Here is a 21,697-nt window from a genome sequence, read left to right as displayed (position 1 = left end):
TTGGCGTTTTTGTTGAACACAGAATGTACCTCTACAGTCTCAGAATAAAATCTTTACAGCGTTTTAAAAACATATTTCTAGTTTTCTCTTGTGTTACTGTATTGTTAGTTGGGAGAAACCTTTCATGACAAAATTAATGTTAATTCTGATTATCCATTTGGAGTATAGCTTAATGTTTCGAGGACTAAGTTTAAATCTTGTGAATAGATTCATCTTATAATTTTAAGAGCAAGTTGTCCCATTTGTGGATTAACTATGATTTTAATTTCTGCCACTAATCCCCCTTCACTCATTTACCTTTTCAATCACCTACTGATAATGTGGCTGAGAAAAACCTGTAAGGAAAATGATGTAAAGTAAATGCTTCTTTTTTCCTATTTAACGATGCTTCATGTCAACATTTCCATTTGCTTTTTTCTCTGATGGTTGAAAAGCAAAATGAATTTTACTAGCCAAAGGGGGGGGAAATCTGTGGCTTTATTTATCCATATTCACAGTTAAATATAAGGAATTTAAAACAGTTCTTAGAATTAGGCTTCTCTACATCTTTATGGATAAGGGCTTCCCAGGTGACTCAGTGGTAGAGAATCCACTTGCCAATGAAGGAGATGCAAAAGATGTGGGTTTGATCCCTTGGGTTGGGAAGATCCCCTGGAGGAGGAAATGGCAACCCACTCCAGTATTCTTGCTGGGAAAATCCCATGGACAGAGAAGCTTGGCAGGCTACAGTCCATGGGGTCACAAAGAGTCTGATATGACTGAGCAACTAAGCATGCGTGTGCTCACACCTTTACGGATAGAAATAATTGAAGCTCACCAGGAATGAGCTACTTTCTTTCCCTGCATCAAGCACTGGAAAGAGTCCTCTTTTCAGTATCAGGGAGAGGCTTCCGGACCACTGATGCATGTTCTGTAACCGCCAGGACTCTGTCCATCAGGCCAGTTTGCTGGTGACAAAATGCTTGGCCAGTGTTTGGTTGAGACTCTGGTGAAAGGCTGAGCCTATTGCTGGTCCTATTGCTGAGGCCCTTGTGGATTTTCCTCTTGGTCTAGGGGGATGAGGGCTGCTTCCTGATGTACTAGAATTGCTACCTCAAGCAAGCGTGGCAGAGGTGGAATGAACCACCGTCCTTCCACCCCTTCCACAGGGCCTGAAAAGTCACCACTAGAGAGAGAGGAGAATTTCCTTCCTTCCTTCCCTCTGGCCCAAGGAAAAGGAGGTTAATCACACTGAACAGACTATTGTTCTTCTATTAAATATATTTATTTTTGAGACAAATAGTTTTGTAATGATGTTAAAAATTAAAAAGAAAAGCAACCTGAATATCTATCAACAGAGGAATGGATAAAGAAAATGTGGCTGATTCATTTTGCTGTACAGTAGAAACTAATACAACATTGTAAAGCAACCACACTACAATAAAAATTAATTTAAAAAAGAAAAAATGAGCATATTATACCTGCTTTGCCTTTTCCACCAGGTATTCCAGGCAGACCCTTTTCCCCTTTGTCACCTGAAGAAAAACAATAGCCATGAAAAGAACAACTAAATAAAATAGTACTATTAAGGAGTAGAATTAAATGCATAAAATATAATGAAATATAATTATATCAGGCAGACAATATATTACGTACTTAAAATAAGAAGAAAGAGGTTTTAAACTTCATTTGTAATATCTCCAAGTAATATTTACTAATATTATAAAAATACTTTGGTTTTGAGTTGGCTGCACAGGTATAACTAATCAAATAAGTCATAATTTAATTAGATGGAATACAGAATTCCAGCTGAATGTATAAACATTTAATTTTGTGTCATTTATGCCACTAACATGTTTTTATAATGTGGCCTTCTAGGCACAGCTAATACAATATTCTGCATGTTTTTAATTTTTAAAGTTCCATTGCTTTACATATCTGAATCAATTGATTAGCATAACACAGTGTCTGTGTATTTATTATATTATGCCCCTAAGTTCTTCCATGTGGCTTTGCCCTTGGATTTTCAAAAACATATATTGTGCTTTTTCAATTTAATTCAACAAATACATACTATTTACTTACTCTATGAAAGACAAAACATTTGCTTGGTACTTTGAAAAGAGATAAAGAGAGACAAGATTAAACTTTTGGCTTGAAAGAATTTATGCTTTTTGGAAGAGATGTGATGTATGCAAATACTGATAATATTAAGTTGTGTCAAAAATCTTATTCTGAAATATCAACCTTGATAATTTTCCTTTCTGCTCTTTTTTTTTATGTGACCTTTTTCTTAATCAGAGACGTCGACAAAATAAATTTGAGAATCAGAATTGTTAAAGCAGAGAGAAAAAAAAGCTGACTTTTTTCAACTTCAAAATAGGCTCTTGAAGTCCACATCAGACACAATAATTGAAAGCAAAAGCTTTTGATTTATAAGAGGAAATGTTTGGCTGAACTTTGGGGGAATCAAAAGAGAAGATCCTGATAGAAGTAAAATAGAGCTTATGCTTCAGTGGAGATCTGGAAAAAGAATAAGAAAAAATTCAGGGAGATAAATACAGGATGATAGTCATACAGGCTAAAGAAGAGTATGAGGTTTACTCTTGTAGGACAATGATATGGCCAGGAATTGGGTAAATAACGGAGGGGACAATGTAAAGGGGAATGGAGTCAGCATTGAGGTTCTGCCTAATTCCTTCCTTTCCCGACAAAAAGGGAAAACTGAAAGGATCCCCCATATTGCCTGTCCATTAGCTATTCTGTCTTTGCTGATCACTTTTCATTAAGAGTCCTGTGCTTGTTGATCATTGATCATCCAGAAATTCATGCTGACCAGGGCATCAAGGATTTGCTGAGCCTTTCCTAATTGACCCACATGGATGCTTTTCTTTACAGTGATGCCAGACCTTCAGGAGCTCCCCAGATAAAAGAAGGGGGCTCCTTGAAACTCTGAATGTAGTTTGAGTATGCACTGGAATGTCTCTGAACCTTGGGCTTAGATGAAATGAGACCATGGTGAAATCTATGACAATGGAATGTGGTAAATATTGTAAGAGATACCATGAACAGAGATAACATACTCTGTCCAATGTTAGAGGGAGCTGGCAGAGATAGTGCTCCAGCTGGAAGAATGGAAGAAAGCTCTCCTGAGGAGATGGTGCTGGAGTTTCAGCAGGTGGAGGTGGGAGCCAGGTAGTAGACCCCATACAGCAGAGGTGTAGTTGGGAAAGAAGCATAAAAGTATGCCAAGCATCCTGATAAGGAAGATTGATCTGGACACATCAGATCTGTGTCCTGAAAACTCCTCATTTCTCTTATGTGTAAACTGGAAAAAATAAGACTGGATTTGAGACAATGTTAATGGAAGAAAGGGAATATATGTTTGCTGAGTGCCAATCATTTGTCAAGTACTGTTTGGATACTTTAGAGGTATTGTTATATGAAATCCAGTGAGCTATGTGCTATCATTATCTTTATTCTAACAACTGAAGAAATTGAGAGGAAGGCAAAATGAATGACTCAAGGACATCCAACAACTCAAAAGCAGTGCTGCTATTAAAACCCAACCACTTCTGACTTCCCAGATTGCGGTACTTTTCAAGTAATTTAACCAATAATATAATGAAGGGAAGCAAAATCTTCAAAAAGAGCTCTAATGTTGAAAGTAATGTAAGTCTTATCATCACCAAAAACAGTATGGACTTGAAAGATCATATGAATCTGGCTTCATATTTTAATTTAAAAATAGTTTATTTTCTTTATGTGTGAATCTCTTTCAATTCAACATGAGTTTAAAACTGATTCTAGCTCTGCTATGATCCTAGTTCTGGTCTAAGTCCAATAATAAACATTTAAAAAGTATTCATAAAGTATTTGCTTTAGAAAATTTTAGGCTTTTGGAGAACTTCGCTGGTAGTCCAGTGGTTGGGACTCCATGCTTTCACTGCTGAGGATGCTGGTTCAATCCCTAGTTGAGGAAGTAGGATCCCACAGGCTGTGCAGCACGGCCAAAATGTTAGGTTTTTAAGGAAAACAAAGCGCACATAAGAGACCAAGGAGATGAGACACTAGCTCTATTACTCCCTAACAGAGAGAAATAAAAGAAACCTTTGGTGGGTATTCAAAGAAGGCAAAGATGACTGCGGATCAGAGTAGGAAAGGAAGGCTTCTTTGAAACAGCAGCCTTTAACTGGATGTTAACAATGTGGAGAATAGATTCTTGAATTGATACATGGACTTTTTCTGAGAAGATGTAAGCACTGTGACTATGTTCCAGTATTTTGACATGAATTCCTTTCCTTTTTTTAACAGATGGGGAAGTCAAAACAGTATGGTGGAGTGAAAAACCGCAGAAGTCTGAACAACCAGGGTTTGAATGCTGACTCTGCCTCTTACTAGCTAAACGTGGGCCAGTTACTTAATTCCTTTAAATTTCCATTTCTTCATTTTTAAAGTGGAATGATGGTGCCTAAAGTCATAAGAAGGATAAATTAGACAATGTCATGGGATTAGGTCTGTGCTTGACTTGTAGAGGGTATTTAACCAACGTTTGCTTCCATGCACTAAATCAGAGTTACAGTAACGGAAAGCATGCCAAGTAGTTAGCCAGTTCATGGTGGATGTGAGCTCATTGTGTCTATTTCCCCAAAATGAAATCTGGTTTAAAGCCACATATAAAAATTAATTTTTGACCCATAAGTAAGAACACCTCTGTATTAACTGTCTTAAGGTTGAAGAATCAGAGGTTGCATTTAAACAAACAAAACACTGTGATACTGTCACTGTAAAAGGATTATCGACCTTAAATAAAAGCATCTATTTTGCTATGAGATTGAATTTACCTATACTAAATCATCCTTTCCTATTCCTGAAATGAAATATTGACATCCAGAAAGCTACCTTCTCCATTCAAGTGACAACATTAAGGTCAGCCCAGAAAGTTGAGATTAATCTGAGTCAGTGAAAAATTTAGAAGGACCAGCAACAAAATGAGGACAATAAATTTCAAAGTACAGATTAAAAATGAAATTAATCCAGGTGAGCCAGAACACTGAACCTCCATTTTCAAAAATATTCCAAGACATGCTCATAAATTTTCAAGGCATATCTCTGGAGGAGAAAAAAACTTAGCCAGTATTGAAAACTAATGTTAAGGGAAAGTAGTAGCTAACAGAAATAAAGAGTAGAAAAGAGAGTCACATCATAGGAAATGACATATATCATTTATTTTTTCATTCTTAATGCAATAAACATTTAGTTTCTCCTTTATAGTAGACATTAGAATAAAATGATTAAAAAGCAGGATTTCCCCAATACAACTTATATGTATTTAAACAAATAGATCTGATATAGCTTCCGTTCATTTCCTCCAGAAATTCATAGCCTGTTGAATGACAGACAAGTTAACAAGGCATAGTGGTAATACAGTGATAGGTGTGCACTAGGTGCATATGTATAGGAGTTTGAATAAGGAATTGGCCTGAAGAAGATCAGATCAGTTCAGTTCAGCTGCTCAGTCGTGGCCGACTCTTTGCGACCCCATGAATCGCAGCACGCCAGGCCTCCCTGTCCATCACCAACTCCCGGAGTTCACTCAGACTCACGTCCATCGAGTCAGTGATGCCATCCAGCCATCTCATCCTCTGTCGTCCCCTTCTCCTCTTGCCCCCAATCCCTCCCAGTATCAGAGTCTTTTCCAATGAGTCAACCTTCACATGAAGTGGCCAAAGTACTGGAGTTTCAGCTTTAGCATCATTGCTTCCAAAGAAATCCCAGGGCTGATCTCCTTCAGAATGGACTGGTTGGATCTCCTTGCAGTCCAAGGGACTCTCAACAGTCTTCTCCAACACCACAGTTCAAAAGCATCAATTCTTTGGCGCTCAGCCTTCTTCACAGTCCAACTCTCACATCCATACATGACCACAGGGAAAACCATAGCCTTGACTAGACGGACCTTTGTTGGCAAAGTAATGTCTCTGCTTTTGAATATGCTATCTAGGTTGGTCATAACTTTCCTTCCAAGGAGTGAGCATCTTTTAACCCTATCTGTTCCAGACTGCTGCTTCTCCAATATTTGGAACTTCATCCATTTTGAGGCTCAGATAATCATAGTACAGTTTTCGACCTTCCCCTTGTCTCTGTTGTTTACCACCCTCTCTTCAAGAGTTATCTAGTCTTAATCTATGGAAGGATTAAGACTTGGCTCAAAGTCATGAACTTCAACTCTCCTGGTTGGAGTCTCATCTAGATTTGACATATCTAAATCTAGGAAAGTTCAACCTCTAGAATAATTCACTGAAAAATGAAGGTCTTGAATTTTGGATGTGTTCACTGCAATAACTTAGTCTCCCCCTCCACTTCTGCTCATCTCTAGGGAAATACTTGAGATCTTAACCTTATATAATGTGATTGCATCTCAGAAATCTTGAAGTCCAACATCCCATACTCTAGTTACACCTTTCTATCCCTTAAACATTTGTTAAGTGAAGCTGATATAACCAGAGGCAGATTCATGATGATTTTATCCAAAGCTTATACAATTTGAGGAGACTTTTTAAAAAATACCAAATTCCAAATTAAAAAGTACTGATAAAAATCAACACATTATAAGAAAAGAAATAAAACTAAATGACTAAATTTTATAAGTAGTCAAGTGCCACATTACAAAATTCACTTAAAAATGTAACATTTTAATTAATAAATGAATTTTGTGCATCTACAATTGTTCTTTTCATATATAATATGCTGTGTATGTTTGGCTGCATTCATATTCATCCACTTGACCTAGCAATATTTATTGATAGGTGTCTCATTTCCCATTTCAAAATATCACCTTTGCATAACTCAAGTTTGGGGTCTGTTTCTGCGTTGTTTATTTCTTTCCACTGGTCTATTTGTCTCTGCACTAAATCAACATTATTGTAATTGCTTAGCTTTATAATAAATGCTTAAATTTATTAAACATTAATTTATAACATTTATTTGATTTAAATCTTTCACTTTTGTTTTTATTTTTCAAGATAGTCTTTGGGTATCCATGGTCCTTTTCATTTCCATATAAATTTTGAATTGGCTTATCAGATACCAAGAGAACTACTTCTGGGATGTTAATTGAGAGAAGACTGAAACTACAGATCAAATTTGGGACATCTTAACACTATGTCTAAGGGATATGTTAAGGGATGGAAAGGTGTAACTAGAGTATGGGATGTTGGACTTCAAGATTTCTGAGATGCAATCACATTATATAAGGTTAACATAGATTGAGTCTCCTAATCTATGAATGTAGCTTTACTTCCATCTCCTTAGATAATCTTTAATTTCTCTCATTATAATCATGTAGTGTTTGTTGTAGAGAGCTTATACATCTTTTGTTAGATTTATTTCTAGATATTTGCTATAATAAAGGGAATCTTTTTAATTTTTTTTAAAGTTTTTAAAATTGTTTATAGTACTTAGTAACAAAAATTGATTTTTGTAAATTAAAGCTCTGCCTGCATGTTTAGTCATGTCCAACTCCCACCAGGCTCCTCTGTCCTTGGGATTCTCCAGGCAAGGATACTGGAGTGGCTTGTCATCCCTCCTCCAGGGGATCTTTTTCACCAGGGACTGAACTTGCATCTCCTTCAGCTCCTGCATTGGCAGGTGGATTCTTACCATAGCACCACCTGGGAAGCCCCTTGTTAAGCTATCTTTAAAAACAATACAAATAGCTTATCTGTAGATTCTTTTGATTTTTCTGGGTATGTTACATGATCAGGAAATAATCACCTTCTTAATCACCTTCTTATTTCTCCATTTCCAACTATTGTGATTCTTATCTCTTATTCTGGCATTTTTCCTCTGGCTAGACCCTCTTCTATAATGTTGACTAGACTTGATGAGGGCTATACTTATCTCATTTCCATTATCAGGAGAGCAGTGTTCAATATTTCACTACCAAATATGATTTTTAAATAAGTTTTCATTGATGCTATTCCTTTTTATTCCTTTTCATATTAAATGTTCCCCTTGATTTTGTTTGCTAAAATTAAAAAAAAATTAATGGGCATGTGTTGACTATTTTATTCAGAATTTCATAAGTTCTAACTGGAGGTTCTTATTTTTGAAATGAAAAATAAGAGAGTCCCATTTCCTGGGCCACTCATCTCTGGCAGACTTTGAACACCAATTAAGTCTGAGCAACTTTCTGCTCTAGTCTCTTGGTCCTTTACTGCCTCACATGTGAATCTGTAAATAAGGAAAAATGGATCAGGATGTAGAGCCTACCTTGGTGCAGTCCGCTTCTTCTCCAGATCACAGCCCCTAAAGTCTATTCAATTTGGTTGCCCTCTCATGCCTTCAAATATGTTTGTTTGTTTGTTTGTTTTTGACTCAACTAGTCATTCTTAGCAGAAGGATTCATGCAGGTGTATCTCTCATAGCCTGTAGCAGAAATCTGAATTTTGTCTTTGTTATAAACAATGTAAGTCATTTTTCTCACCTCACAACTTATTATTGATGGTGTATGTAAATTAAAAATATTGTCAAACTTGAAAATACCCCTGTAAAGTCTTGTTCACATATGAGCTGTTAGATTTGAAAATTTTTCCACTGATGAACAATGCCCGGTACATTTCATACCCTGTTTCTTTTGTACAACCTACACATTTCTTGGGCTGGATGCCCTGGACATATTCCTATGATGATCTGACCTCTGCCCCTGCACTTTTCCATCATGACTTTGGATACATCTGCACGGTAGGTGGTAGAAGTATTCCTGGAAGCTATTCCTACATCAGAATTGTTAGCAGGAGCTTAACTGTACATGGAAGTGACGACAAACTACAGAGATATATTCCATTAAGTCCAAATGAAATATTTCCTCTATTCAAGTTCTTCTTAAATAGCTCCCAAAACACTTGTATCCATTCCAAAAACTGATACAAGGAGAAGTATGATGGAAGAAAGTTGGATTAGAAGACAGGACTCTTTTTTTTTAGGCTGTTATTGTCTTTATTTTGTCCATGAGGGAACTGAAGCACAGATAGATTAAGAAATGTACACAAGGTCAAATATATATAAGAAAGACCCTGAGTGGATTGAAACCCAATCATTCTGATTTCAAACCTCAAGAGCTTAAATACTCTGCTGTATGACAAACCAAATAATCCATGGTAGAAGATGTTCATAGCTTAATGGATGATCAAGCTCAGGCTGGGAGCACAAAAGAAAGGAGGGGTTCAGGAAAAGCCTTATCAAGAAGTCTATTTTTCTATGGTTTCAAAGAATGAGAGGTATTTTGACTGACAGTGACGGACAAAGAGGTGTCGAGGGGTAGAAAATTGTCTGAGTAAAGGCAGAGGGCAGGAGAAGACACCTTGACGTGTCGGGGAAACAGCAAAAGGAGACAGTACTCTTAATCCATGCATTCCAGTGGGGACAGAATCACCTCACAGACCAAAAGTCAGTGCAGCAGGGGTGAAACATCTTACTCTTTTGAAATATATAAAGTAGAAATATACACAAACTACATAACGTGGTCCACTGGTGGGAAGTTTTTGGAGATTCGCAACAATTTGAAAAATCTCACATATAAACTTCATAGACTAGACATACAAAAAAAATTAAGATGAAGGTATGTCATGAATACATAAAATGTATGCATTAAATAGAATAGATATACCATAAAATATCTACAAATTGATTATAGAAAGTTAATATTTATCAAAACTTCTATACACAATCGCAGACCATACATGGTGCCATTCCCAGCTATGAGAAATGTAAACATAATGATGCAGTATTAAATCATAACTGTATAAATTTAACTGGAGTAAATACTGTTCCAACAACACAAGAGAAGACTCTACACATGGACATCACCAGATGGTCAACAAAAAATCAGATTGTTTATATTCTTTGCAGCCAAAGATGGAGAAGCTCTATATAGTCAGCAAAAACAAGACTGGGAGCTGACTGTGGCTCATATCATGAACTCCTTATTGCCAAATTCAGACTTAAATTGAAGAAAGTAGGGAAAACCACTAGACCATTCAGGTATGACCTAAATCAAATTCCTTATGATTATACAGTGCAAGTGAGAAATAGATTTAAGGGCCTAGATATGATAGATAGAGTGCCTGATGAACTATGGACGGAGGTTATTGACATTGTACAGGAGACAGGGATCAAGACCATCCCCATGGAAAAGAAATGCAAAAAAGCAAATTGGCTGTCTGGGGAGGCCTTACAAATAGCTGTGAAAAGAAGAGAAGTGAAAAGCAAAGGAGAAAAGGAAAGATATAAGCATCTGAATGCAAAGTTCCAAAGAATAGCAAGAAGAGATAAGAAAGCCTTCTTCAGCGATCAATGCAAAGAAATAGAGGAAAACAACAGAATGGGAAAGACTAAAGATCTCTTCAAGAAACTTAGAGATACCAAGGGAACATTTCAGGCAAAGATGGGCTCGATAAAGGATAGAAATGGTATGGACTGAACAGAAGCAGAAGATATTAAGAAGAGGTGGCAAGAATACACAGAAGAACTGTACAAAAAAAAGATCTTCACGACCAAGATAATCACGATGGTGTGATCACTCACCTAGACATCCAGGAACGTGAAGTCAAGCAGGCCTTAGAAAGCATCACTACAAACAAAGCTAGTGGAGGTGATGGAATTCCAGTGGAGCTATTTCAAATCCTGAAAGATGATGCTGTGAAAGTGCTGCACTCAATATGCCAGCAAATTTGGAAAACTCAGCAGTGGCCACAGGACTGGAAAAGATCAGTTTTCACTCCAATCCCAAAGAAAGGCAATGCAAAGAATGCTCAAACTACTGCACAATTGCACTCATCTCACACGCTAGTAAAGTAATGCTCAAAATTCTCCAAGCCAGGCTTCAGCAATACGTGAACTGTGAACTTCCAGATGTTCAAGCTGGTTTTAGAAAAGGCAGAGGAACCAGAGATCAAATTGCCAACATCTGCTGGATCATTGAAAAAGCAAGAGAGTTCCAGAAAAACATCTATTTCTGCTTTCTTGACTATGCCAAAGCCTTTGACTGTGTGGATCACAATGAACTGTGCAAAATTCTGAAAGAGATGGGGATACCAGATCACCTGACCGGCCTCTTGAGAAACCTATATGCAGGTCAGGAAGCAACAGTTAGAACTGGACATGGAACAACAGACTGGTTCCAGATAGGAAAAGGAGTACATCAAGGCTGTATATTGTCACCCTGCTTATTTAACTTATATGCAGAGTACATCATGAGAAATGCTGGGATGGAAGAAGCACCAGCTGGAATCAAGATTGCCAGGAGAAATATCAATAACCTCAGATATTCAGATGACACCACCCTTATGGCAGAAAGTGAAGAGGAACTAAAAAGCCTCTTGATGAAAGTGAAAGAGGAGAGTGAAAAACTCGGCTTAAAGCTCAACATTCAGAAAACAAAGATCATGGCATCTGGTCCCATGACTTCATGGGAAATAGATGGGGAAACAGTGGAAACAGTGTCAGACTTTATTTTCTGGGGCTCCAAAATCACTGCAGATGGTGACTGCAGCCATGAAATTAAAAGACTCTTACTCCTTGGAAGGAAAATTATGACCAACCTAGATAGCATATTCAAAAGCAGAGACATTACTTTGCCAACAAAGATTCGTCTAGTCAAGGCTATGGTTTTTCCTGTGGTCATGTATGGATGTGAGAGTTGGACTGTGAAGAAAGCTGAGTGCTGAAGAATTGATGCTTTTGAACTGAGACTCTTGAGAGTCCCTTGGACTGCAAGGAGATCTAACAAGTCCATTCTAAAGGAAATCAGTCCCAGGTGTTCTTTGGAGGGAATGATGCTAAAGCTGAAAACTCCAGTACTTTGGCCACCTCATGCGAAGAATTGACTCATTGGAAAAGGCTCTGAGGAGAAGGGGACAACAGAGGATGAGATGGCTGGATGGCATCACAGACTCAATGGACGTGAGTCTGAGTGAACTCCGGGAGTTGGTGATGGACAGGGAGGCCTGGGGTGCTGCAATTCATGGGGTTGCAAAGGGTCAGACACGACTGAGCGACTGAACTGAACTGAACTGAAATACTGTACTAAGGTATAGTTTCGTAGCCACCTCCCACTTCTATTGTGTGAGCTCAAGTGTTGCAAGTGTCTGCTTAAAATGCTCCTCTGATGCAATTTATCTGCAATGGAGCAGTTGGTAGGTTCAAGCAAATTGTGTATCCAAGTAAAAAGTGATCACTCTGCATCTTCAAACCAATAGTACAATGTCTGTATGAATTGGTAAATATCAGAAGCAGTAAGAACCAGCTACCATTGCGGGGCTTTAGGAAAAGAAGGTAGAGTGCTGAGATAGTAAACAGAAGGCCATCTCCGTTTTACGTATTAGTGAAGCAGGAATGTGCAGGATCCAAATATGAGTGAAAACAAAAGGATGTAGATATATACACTTCAGATTCCTACTCTGTTAACAGATCTCAGACATAGAATTATTATTATTCCACTCTAATTAAAATACAGTATTATACTGTTCTTGGCTATCTTGATTTTTATGAATGATTGTTTTCTACAACCGAATGTACTTCATGGTCATGACATCCATTTTAATGATATAAAGGATTATAACCAGTGGGTCCCAGGAGACATTTCTATGTAGAGTTTAACTGAACTTTATATTTGACTCTGTCCTTGAATTTCAATTGAATTTTGCTCAAGGCCTTTTTGTAAAGACACATTGCTTACATATGGAAGAAACAGCCAAGCTAGGAAGACAGAACTCATATTTTGAAAAAAAATAAAAAGGGTCATTTTTGTGATACAGAACATTTCAAAATAGATTAAGGGTAGGTTTCATCTGCTTTAAATTGCTACTGGAGAATGGTAGAATACAGCTTACCCTTCTTGCCAATGGGCCCAGTCTTGCCAATATTGCCTTGATCTCCTACATCACCCAGTTCTCCCTTAACTCCTGAAAAGCAAAATGTGTCATCTTTATATCTTAAGGTTTTATCTTCCTTTTAATGATATGCTTAACATATGATATTCACTTGAAGGAAATACTTAAAAGTGCATTCTTCTATCTGCGATATATAATATATATTCTTTGCTATATCACCTATTTTAATAGCATTATAATGTATGCACTAAAATTAAGTGTGAGTGAGTATGACTCCTGGGTTTGATGATATTAAAATGCTTACAGAGTCAATATTTCTAAAGAACTTGAGCAGAGGATGTTTAATCTAAAGGTCAGATAAAGGATTGAGTGAAAAAATTATTGTATTTTATTCTAATTCTATTCCTCCTGAGATCCATTTTAGCTTCACTTTGGGATTCTATTTCCTCACTACCTTAAAATAAGATTTGACTATCTTACCATTTTTTAAAAAGGGAGCAAATGCACAATAATAAAACCTAATAATCAAAGGAACATCAAAGATTGTTCCACCATATTTTTATTTTTAAAAAATATATATATATAATCAGGAATTCCTGAGTTCCTACAAAATTATTATTAATTTGGGTTTTTAATCTGTGATTATCTAAAAAATAGTTACCAGTTGTAAAGCTGTCTATATGTGAGAATAATTCTGCAGTTGATTGTACATATTTCTTCCCAATCCAGGGATCTAATCATGTCGCTTACATTTCCTGCATTGGCAGGTGAGTTCTTTACCACCGGCAGCACCAGGGAAGCCTATTTTCAGACTAAGAAGAGTTTAAGTCAGCATTTCTCAAATTGAGGCCTCAAAAGCCAAGAGTCTGCTTCTCTTTAAATTACTGAAGATAGGAAAATCAGTGGTCCAGGGCCACCACCTTGCAGCAGTTGGCAAGGAACGGTTCTAGCGTTCAGGACACACACACACACATCACAATGCAGAAGCTGTATTTTGTCAAGGTTAAGTCTTGTCTTGTGATGAAAACATTCACAAAAATCCTTTGTGTTATTCTCATTTCCTTTGCTTGTATCTCTCCCATAAATACCCCAACACTTGCTGGGAGATCTTGGGGAAAAGTGAGTAAATCCATGGATCAGACAGTTCTTTCTGTTCTTTCTTATCTTCCTCCTCACACTCTAAACCAGAGCTGCTTAGTGTGGCTTCTGAGAAGAGACACAGCAATTAACAAAGCTGTATTTCTAACACTAATGGTTTCTCAGATAGTCCCAGAGACTGCTATGCTCCAGAATTCCCAGGGTGTTCCTCTTTCATCGGCCCTAACGACGCAGCCTGAGAACTGTGTCTGAGTCTTGCTGACAAGCAATCTCATGGGAACTCTCTGGTGGTGACTAAATTCACATGTGAAATACAGTTCATGACTCTTTGGAGCAGAGGGTGTTATGGAAGCTGCTAAACTTCCAGGCCAAGTCCTGTATAGAGAAAAGTGTCAAAGTCACGTCATGTCACCTACCTTTTGGCCCCATGCGTCCCACTTTGCCAAGCTTTCCCTCCTCTCCTGGATCTCCTTTTTCACCATCATCTCCTTTTGAAATAAAAAATGAATGAGTGGAGTAGCTCAAATAGTAACATAAGCACAGATTCCCCAGGAGAAACTGAACGTGGTTAGAATTCATCTCTCAGCTCAGTGCTTGCCTTACAGCTTCAAGGTGATTATGCCTAATAGGCACACGTGAACTAGACACTCAGAGATAGAGAAGACACTCCTGTTAACTTTTTTCTTTCACTTTTCCCTTGTTGTTGGAGGAGGTAATCAAGAGGAGGTGACCGTTGGTTGACCAGCAAGCTAGACCCTAGCTCCTCACCCTCTCCCTTGTCCGTGGAATGTACATTCCAGCCTGTTTGCATAGCTCAAGCCATTTCAAGGATGTGGCCTTGAGACAATAACGTGTTGAAATCACCAAGGCTGAAAACATGACTGAGCCCAGTTAAGGCATCTATGTAAATAAACCTTTAAGATTCTGGTGGGTGAGTGCAGAGATATTCTTGTCTTAAGGCTGTTCAAGACAAATCTTGAAACTTTCATTGTTTATGAAACATTCCACCTACCAATTTGGAGTGTGCTGCCTTTCTTTTTCATTCCTTGCCCTCCTTGTATGGGGACATGTTCAAATTTCACTGAGGAAATTCCCCAAATTGCAAACCAACACACATCCAACTTGGTATTTAAAGAAATATCCTTGTTGGTAAAACCCTGAGAAGTTTGCTTGGCCTGGAAAATCTTTATTCTTGCTGGAGAATCTGGCAAATTATGGAAGCATGTGCATGTATATACATCCATATACATGCATATCAATGTATTATATGTATAAATATATATATTTATATATATTATATATATATAAATATATATATTTTATTTATTTATATATTTATATATAAAATATATATAAATATATATAATTTATATATATACATAAATTGTGTAATTGTGTGATATATATATTTATATATTTTATATATTTATATATATATAAATATATATATATATATTATTTATTTATATATATTATATATATAAACATATATATATTCAATATATATATACATAAATTGTGTAATTGTGTAATTTTTTAATTTATTTATATATTTTATATATATATTCAATATATATATACATAAATTGTGTAATTGTGTAAATATTTTTTATTTATTTATATATTATATATATATAAATATATATATATTCAATATATATATACATAAATTGTGTAATTGTGTAATACATATATATATAAATATACATAATTTATATATATACATAAATTGTGTAATATGTGTATATGTGTCCATGCTCAGTTGTGTCCATCTGGAAAGCCCATATATATTTACTGCTCTCTGACTTGAGAATCACAGATGCTTAAGAATCCCAAAATCATAGGCATGGACCTAGAAGGTAAGAACAGAAAACTAGCCAGGAGTGGGGAACAGCTGCAAAGCAGGTCAGTGTGAGCAGTGACCATTCTAGTCACAGGTGGGTCGAGCTCTAGCAGTTCACCAGTCAACAAGGACTGAATGAGTGGTTTGGTGGAAGGTGTCCTAAACTGTGACCCAGGAATCCTGACTTTATGTCGTGTTAGTCACTGATGGGTTAAGCAAATTTGCAAAAGTCAGTGATTGAGCTTATTGGCTTTGGTATGAGATCAATCTGGAGTTTCTCAGCTGTAGTATTCAGTATCTGGAGAAAGTTGAATATGTGACTTCATTTTATGAGCCTCATTTTTGTCTTCTATTAATGGAACTAATAACATCTAGTAAAGAAGGCTCCTGAGAAATTTAAGTTAGATACTATGTGTAAAAGGAGGGCTTCCCTGGTAGTCAACAGTAAAGAATCTGTCTGCCAATTCAGGAAATGCAGGTTAGATCCCTGGGTTGGAAAGATCCCCTGGAGAAGGGAATGGCCACCCACTCCAGTACTCTTGCCTGGAAAATCCCATGGACAGAGGAACCTGGCAGGCTATAGTCCATGGGGCCGAAAAAGAATCAGACACAACTTAGCAACTAAACAACAAAAATGCAGAAAAGACTGAAACATTGCGTACACCTGAAACTAACACGACATTGTTAATCAACTATTCTCCAGTATATAATAAAAAATTTAAAAAGACCCAGAATGTAATGATGCTTAGAAGTGGTGGTGGCTTTTGTTCTTTCTTTTATAGTTCAGTTTCACCACCCTTCAAGTAGAGATAATCACCGTCCTCCTCAACTCTCCCAGTGTATTAGGATCAACAAGGAAGGCATGTGAATCTGCTTTGAAAATAAAAAGCACAACCCACAATATTATTAAGACCAGCTACCTGCCTTATCACCACAGCAATCTCAGGACAGGAAGGAGTCCTGGTCATCTCCAGTGGAAAGTGGTAGATAAGAGACTTCAAAAAAACAAAAATGAAATTCCTGGGATTAGATTAGATTAGTGTGGGAGAGAGAATGTTGAGACATTTATTTATCCAGAAAAAGCAAAATCAGCCATTCTCTAATTTTTTTCTGAGAACAGAATGTTTAAATGAAAGCATAGCAAAGTACGGAACAGGTTAGATTTCCAGATCATGGGACTGGTCAGGCACTGGAACCCTGCACACATGAAACTCTAGTATCTCCTTCAGGGGAAGGCTTTCAGAAAAAAATTCACAGGTGATTAGTGTGATTAGGCCAGTGACATGACGTGGATGAACTAGATGGCATTTCTCTAGCTACAGTTATTAGTGAACGTTTATTGAGCAATTATAATGTGTGCCAGCACTGTGCTAATGTGCTCATCACAGCAATTCTAGGAGATAGAAAGGATTGCTGCTCCATTTTATGGATGGAAAAACTGAGACTCACTGAGATTAAGTTGTGACCCTATTGCCATAGAACTTGTGAGTGGCAGAACTAGGATTCAACAATACGTCTGTCTCTGGCCCTCTGGATCCCTACTAAAAAAATTTGTCCCTTCTGCTCTGCTGCTGCTGCTAAGTCGCTTCAGTCATGTCTGAGTCTGTGCGACCCCATAGACAGCAGCCCATCAGGCTCCCCCGTCCCTGGGATTCTCCAGGTAAGAACACTGGAGTGGGTTGCCATTTCCTTCTCCAATGCATGAAAGTGAAAAGTGAAAGTGAAGTCGCTCAGTCGTGTCCGACCCTCAGCGACCCCATGGACTGCAGCCTACCAGGCTCCTCTGTCCATAGGATTTTTCCAGGCAAGAGTACTGGAGTGGGTTGCCGTTGCTTTCTCCACCCTTCCACTCTAGAATTGTGCAGTTCTTAGCAGATTGTGGATTTTATAGAACTTGACGCTGCACCAGATTTTTCAAGGAGAACAGGGGAGATGCAGAAAGTGAATTTTTTGTTCCTCTTTAAGTAAGAAAGAGAGTGGGGAAGACAAAACCAGCTCAATGTCTCAGTGACTTAATTCATAGGGAATGTATCCTTGAGGCAATTTACTATAAGTGAGATCTGGCTCTGCCACTCATGAGCTGAGGGACCTCTGGAAGCCCTTGACCTTGGACCTTGTTTCACTCATTTGTAGAATGCCAGAATAATGCCCTTTTCAGAGAGTTTTGGTTCAGTAAAATTAGAAAAGTATTTCCTTCAGGAAGCTCTCTCTGACTCCCGCAGGCTGTACTAAATTCTCCTTAAAGTACCACCTTCTATGCGTCTGTTCATCCATGCTGTGTGTTTATCTGTTTATCCTTTATACTCGTCTGTGACCTGTGGGATCCCTGGGGTCTTGAGTGATTCTTCCAGTACCCCCAAAACTTAGCAAAGTGCTTGACTCTGGAGCTTAATAAATATAGTTGAACCGGGTATGTTTTATGAGCCATAAAACAAATAGAGTGATAATGTTTATTGAATATTAAGCACCAAAGAGTTCCTAGTCCTGGACCTGCATTCTGTCATTTGAGCTCCACAACAACCTCTGAGATGGATATCTCCCTTTTACAGAAGAGAAAATGAGGTCAAAAAGAGGTTAAATAACTTCCCAAGGTCACATCGATCATAAGTAATAAAGCTAGAATTCAAACCAGGGAAAATGCCTTCAAAACCAATGTTCTGAACAATGTGTATGATTGGGAACAAATTTCTGTTCCAACATTTCTGGGTCTGGGGATTGTTATTCCGAAACAATGAGGCTTCCTTGATGGCTCAGTGGTGAATAATCCATCTGTCAATGCAGGAGGGAGAAGGAAACGACAACCCACTCCAGTGTTCTTGCCTGCAGAATCCCGGGGACAGTGGAGCCTGGTGGGCTGCCGTCTATGGGGTCGCACAGGGTCAGACATGACTGAAGCAATTTAGCAGCACCAGCAGCAATGCAGGAGATGCAGGAGATGCTGGTTCGATTCCTGGGTTGGGAAAATCCCCTGGAGAAGGAAATGGCAACCCACTCCAGTATTCTTGCCTGAAAAATCTCATGGACAGAGGAGCCTGGCAGGCTATAGTCCCTGCAATCGCAAGAGTTGCGCATGACTTGGTGACTAAACAACAATTCTGCACAATTAGACCAAAGATGCATGTCTGGCTCACCAAAAGGCAAGATCAAACGCAGGCAGGTGTGTGCTTTTCTGAATCATAAAACCACACTAATAGGAATTATTAGTGCCATGATTATTTCTCCTCTCTCCCTTCTTGTAAGCTTTCCCATTCATTTTCAAGCAAGTACTTAACTGGAGGCAGCCAGATGAGTGACTTAGTCATCTGCTGCTCCCTGGTGGTTGCTGATAGAGACCTGGGAGGGTGAAAATAGGATTATTATCCTTTTGACCTGTATGCCTGAATCCCCGCCTGGTGGTGAGAGGGCTGCTGGCTGCTATGAAGTAAACAACTTGTCCCCTTGCCTTGAGCTTGGGCTCCAGCTTCATTTGATCTTTGGGACTTGTTTTAATGAGAACAGAAGAGAAGCATAAAAGCAAGCTTTGGAAAGGATCCCCACACGGCTCACAGTTGTCTGCTTTTATCCTCTTGGCAATATTTCATTGGATTAGTAGGGCAATTTAGACTTACTTTCCTTCTTTTAAAAATAGCCACTTTACATTTAAAAATTAAATGAAAAGCTATCAACTGTAATGAACTCATTTCAATTTTACAAAAACGATTTGTTTCAGCCCCCCGCCCCAGGCCACCAGCTTGCTGCGGTAATCTCTCCAGCATAATTCCAGCAGAGCACACAGTTGAGCAATTTTTCTTTAGGTACAATTTTTTTTTTCCCCAACAAGCAAAAAGTCTTTTAAAATTAAATTCTAGTTTGAAATGAAATAGCTGAGCCTAGGTCATTACCCCCTGCTCAAAGGAAGTAATTATTAAAAATTAGAGAATTCGTTTTGGAAATGTTAAAGAAAATTCACAGGAAGTTTTGTACTTTTTCTACTGCCAGAATAATGTTATATATGATGGGGGTGGGGATGGGGGACATTAACAGTCTTTCTCCTGGTTTCAGGATGATTCAAGGGCATTACATGTATTCCTAATATTATTACATCAGCTCCACCTCAGATCATTAGGCATTAGATCTCAGAGGTTGGGGACCCCTGGTCTAAATGGTCTTGAACTGGTACCGATTAGTTAATGGGAGCCAATAAGAGAAGATTATCTTTAGATATATAAATATATTTCTTTAAGGAAAAGATTAAAGATAATATTAAATATTATTATTAAAGATTATCTTTAATTTAAAACCAGGCATGACTTGCTGATTCCCCCAAAGATAGCACTGGGGGATAGTGTAGTGAGATTACAGATCTATGGTGACATTTTTTATCACAGCACTCTTTCTTCATTTGAGATTCTAAGGGGCAATTTTCTTCATATTTTTTTTTTTAAATGAGCAGGTATGATTTCTAAAAAACAGTATTTTCCCCATCTTCATGGCCAGGAGGCACGCTATCTGTGGATAAGGGAGATCCTGACCTTGGTCAACCTTGCTTAAGAAAAATAAACAATATGTTTCTCCATGATTAGTAAAGAGATGGCGGTAGCACACAGGTTCTCTAAGATATCTTTCTGAGATGCTTCCCTAACATTACGTCACTTCCTTATGATGAATGTGCATGAGATAAGAGCATTCTTGTAAACAGCCAACACTTTTCCTAACACATTTAAAATGTTCACAGGGACCTCCTTGCTGGTCCAGTGTTTAAGAATCTGCCTTGCAATGCAGGGAACATGGGTTTGATCCTTGGTGGGCAACCTAAGATTACACATGCCACAGAGAAACTAAGCCCGTGCACCACAACTAGAGAATTCATGCACCACATCGAATATCCTGCTTGCAGCAATGAAGACCTGAATACAGTCAAATAAATAAATAAATACTAAAACATTCACAAAATATTGCGTGTACCTGTCCAGAGGAGGAATATGGTTACAAAAGAACCATGTTCAGGAAACTGCATGCCTTCAAGGAGAAAAGCTGTCCCAGGGAGAATCTTACATGAAAGGTAACAGCTTTTGATCAAGGTGAAATTTTCAAGGGGCTCAGTCTTAAGAACCATGTCTATTCAAGTTGAATGTAGCAATGGGGCCATCATTTAGGTTTCCTCCAGAAGCTTGATGCAATGGATAGAACAGGAGTTTCATAGTCTATTATGGGCTGAATTGTATCCTTTCTCCAAAATTAAGTGAGCACTGAAGAACTGATGCTTTCAATTGTGGTCTTGGAGAAGACTTGAGTCCCTTGGACTGCAAGGAGATCAAACCAGTCAGTCCTAAAGGAAATCAACCCTGAATATTAACTGGAAGGACTGATTCTGAAGCTGAAGCTCTAATACTTTGGCCACCTGATGCGAAGAGCCAACTCATTGGAAAAGACCCTTATGGTGGGAAAACTGAAGGCAAAAGAAGGGGGCAGCAGAAGATGAGACAGTTAGATAGCATCAGCAACTCAGTGGACATGAATTTGAGCAAACTCTGGGAGATAGTAGAGGACAGAAGAGCCTGGTGTGCTGCAGTCCATGAGGTCACAAAGAGTTGGACATGACTTAGAGACTGAACAACAACCATAACCCCAGAATCCATATGTTCAAGCCCTACATAGCACTTTAGAATGGGACTGTATTTGGAGATAAGGCCTTTAAAAAGGTGGTTCACTTAAATTGTGGCTTTTAGGGCAGTCAATCTAATCTGATTGGTGTCCTTATGAGAAGAGAAACTTGAACACACAAAGGAATATGAGGGATACTTGTGCTCATCCCTGACAAGGCTATATAAGGACACAGTGAGAAGACAGCCATCTGTAAGCTAACGAAAGGGGTCTTGGCTAAAAGAGACTAAATCTGCCAACTCTT

At 38.1% G+C, this 21,697-nt stretch overlaps 1 protein-coding gene across 5 annotated transcripts in view; it reads right to left on the bottom strand.

Annotated features, from left to right (window-relative positions):
- Nucleotides 1-21,697, bottom strand: part of COLEC10 (collectin subfamily member 10) — a 134,445-nt gene that overhangs the window by 7,713 nt on the left and 105,035 nt on the right. For 4 of the 5 annotated variants that reach the window (XM_005897256.2, XM_070382201.1, XM_070382202.1 and 1 more), the window contains 3 exons: nt 14,384-14,455; nt 12,870-12,941; nt 1,461-1,514 (listed from right to left, as the gene is read on the bottom strand). In XM_005897256.2, the coding sequence (XP_005897318.2) occupies nt 1,461-1,514; nt 12,870-12,941; nt 14,384-14,455 (198 nt within the window). Of the gene's footprint in view, nt 1-1,460; nt 1,515-12,869; nt 12,942-14,383; nt 14,456-16,730; nt 16,787-21,697 lie in introns of those variants that run through there. The other variant, XM_070382203.1, reaches the window with a different exon arrangement.

The sequence above is a fragment of the Bos mutus genome, chromosome 14 (assembly GCF_027580195.1).
Source record: "Bos mutus isolate GX-2022 chromosome 14, NWIPB_WYAK_1.1, whole genome shotgun sequence".
NCBI lineage: Eukaryota > Metazoa > Chordata > Mammalia > Artiodactyla > Bovidae > Bos > Bos mutus.
Note: the sequence above shows the minus strand (reverse complement) of the source record. Positions and strands in the feature narration are given on the sequence as shown.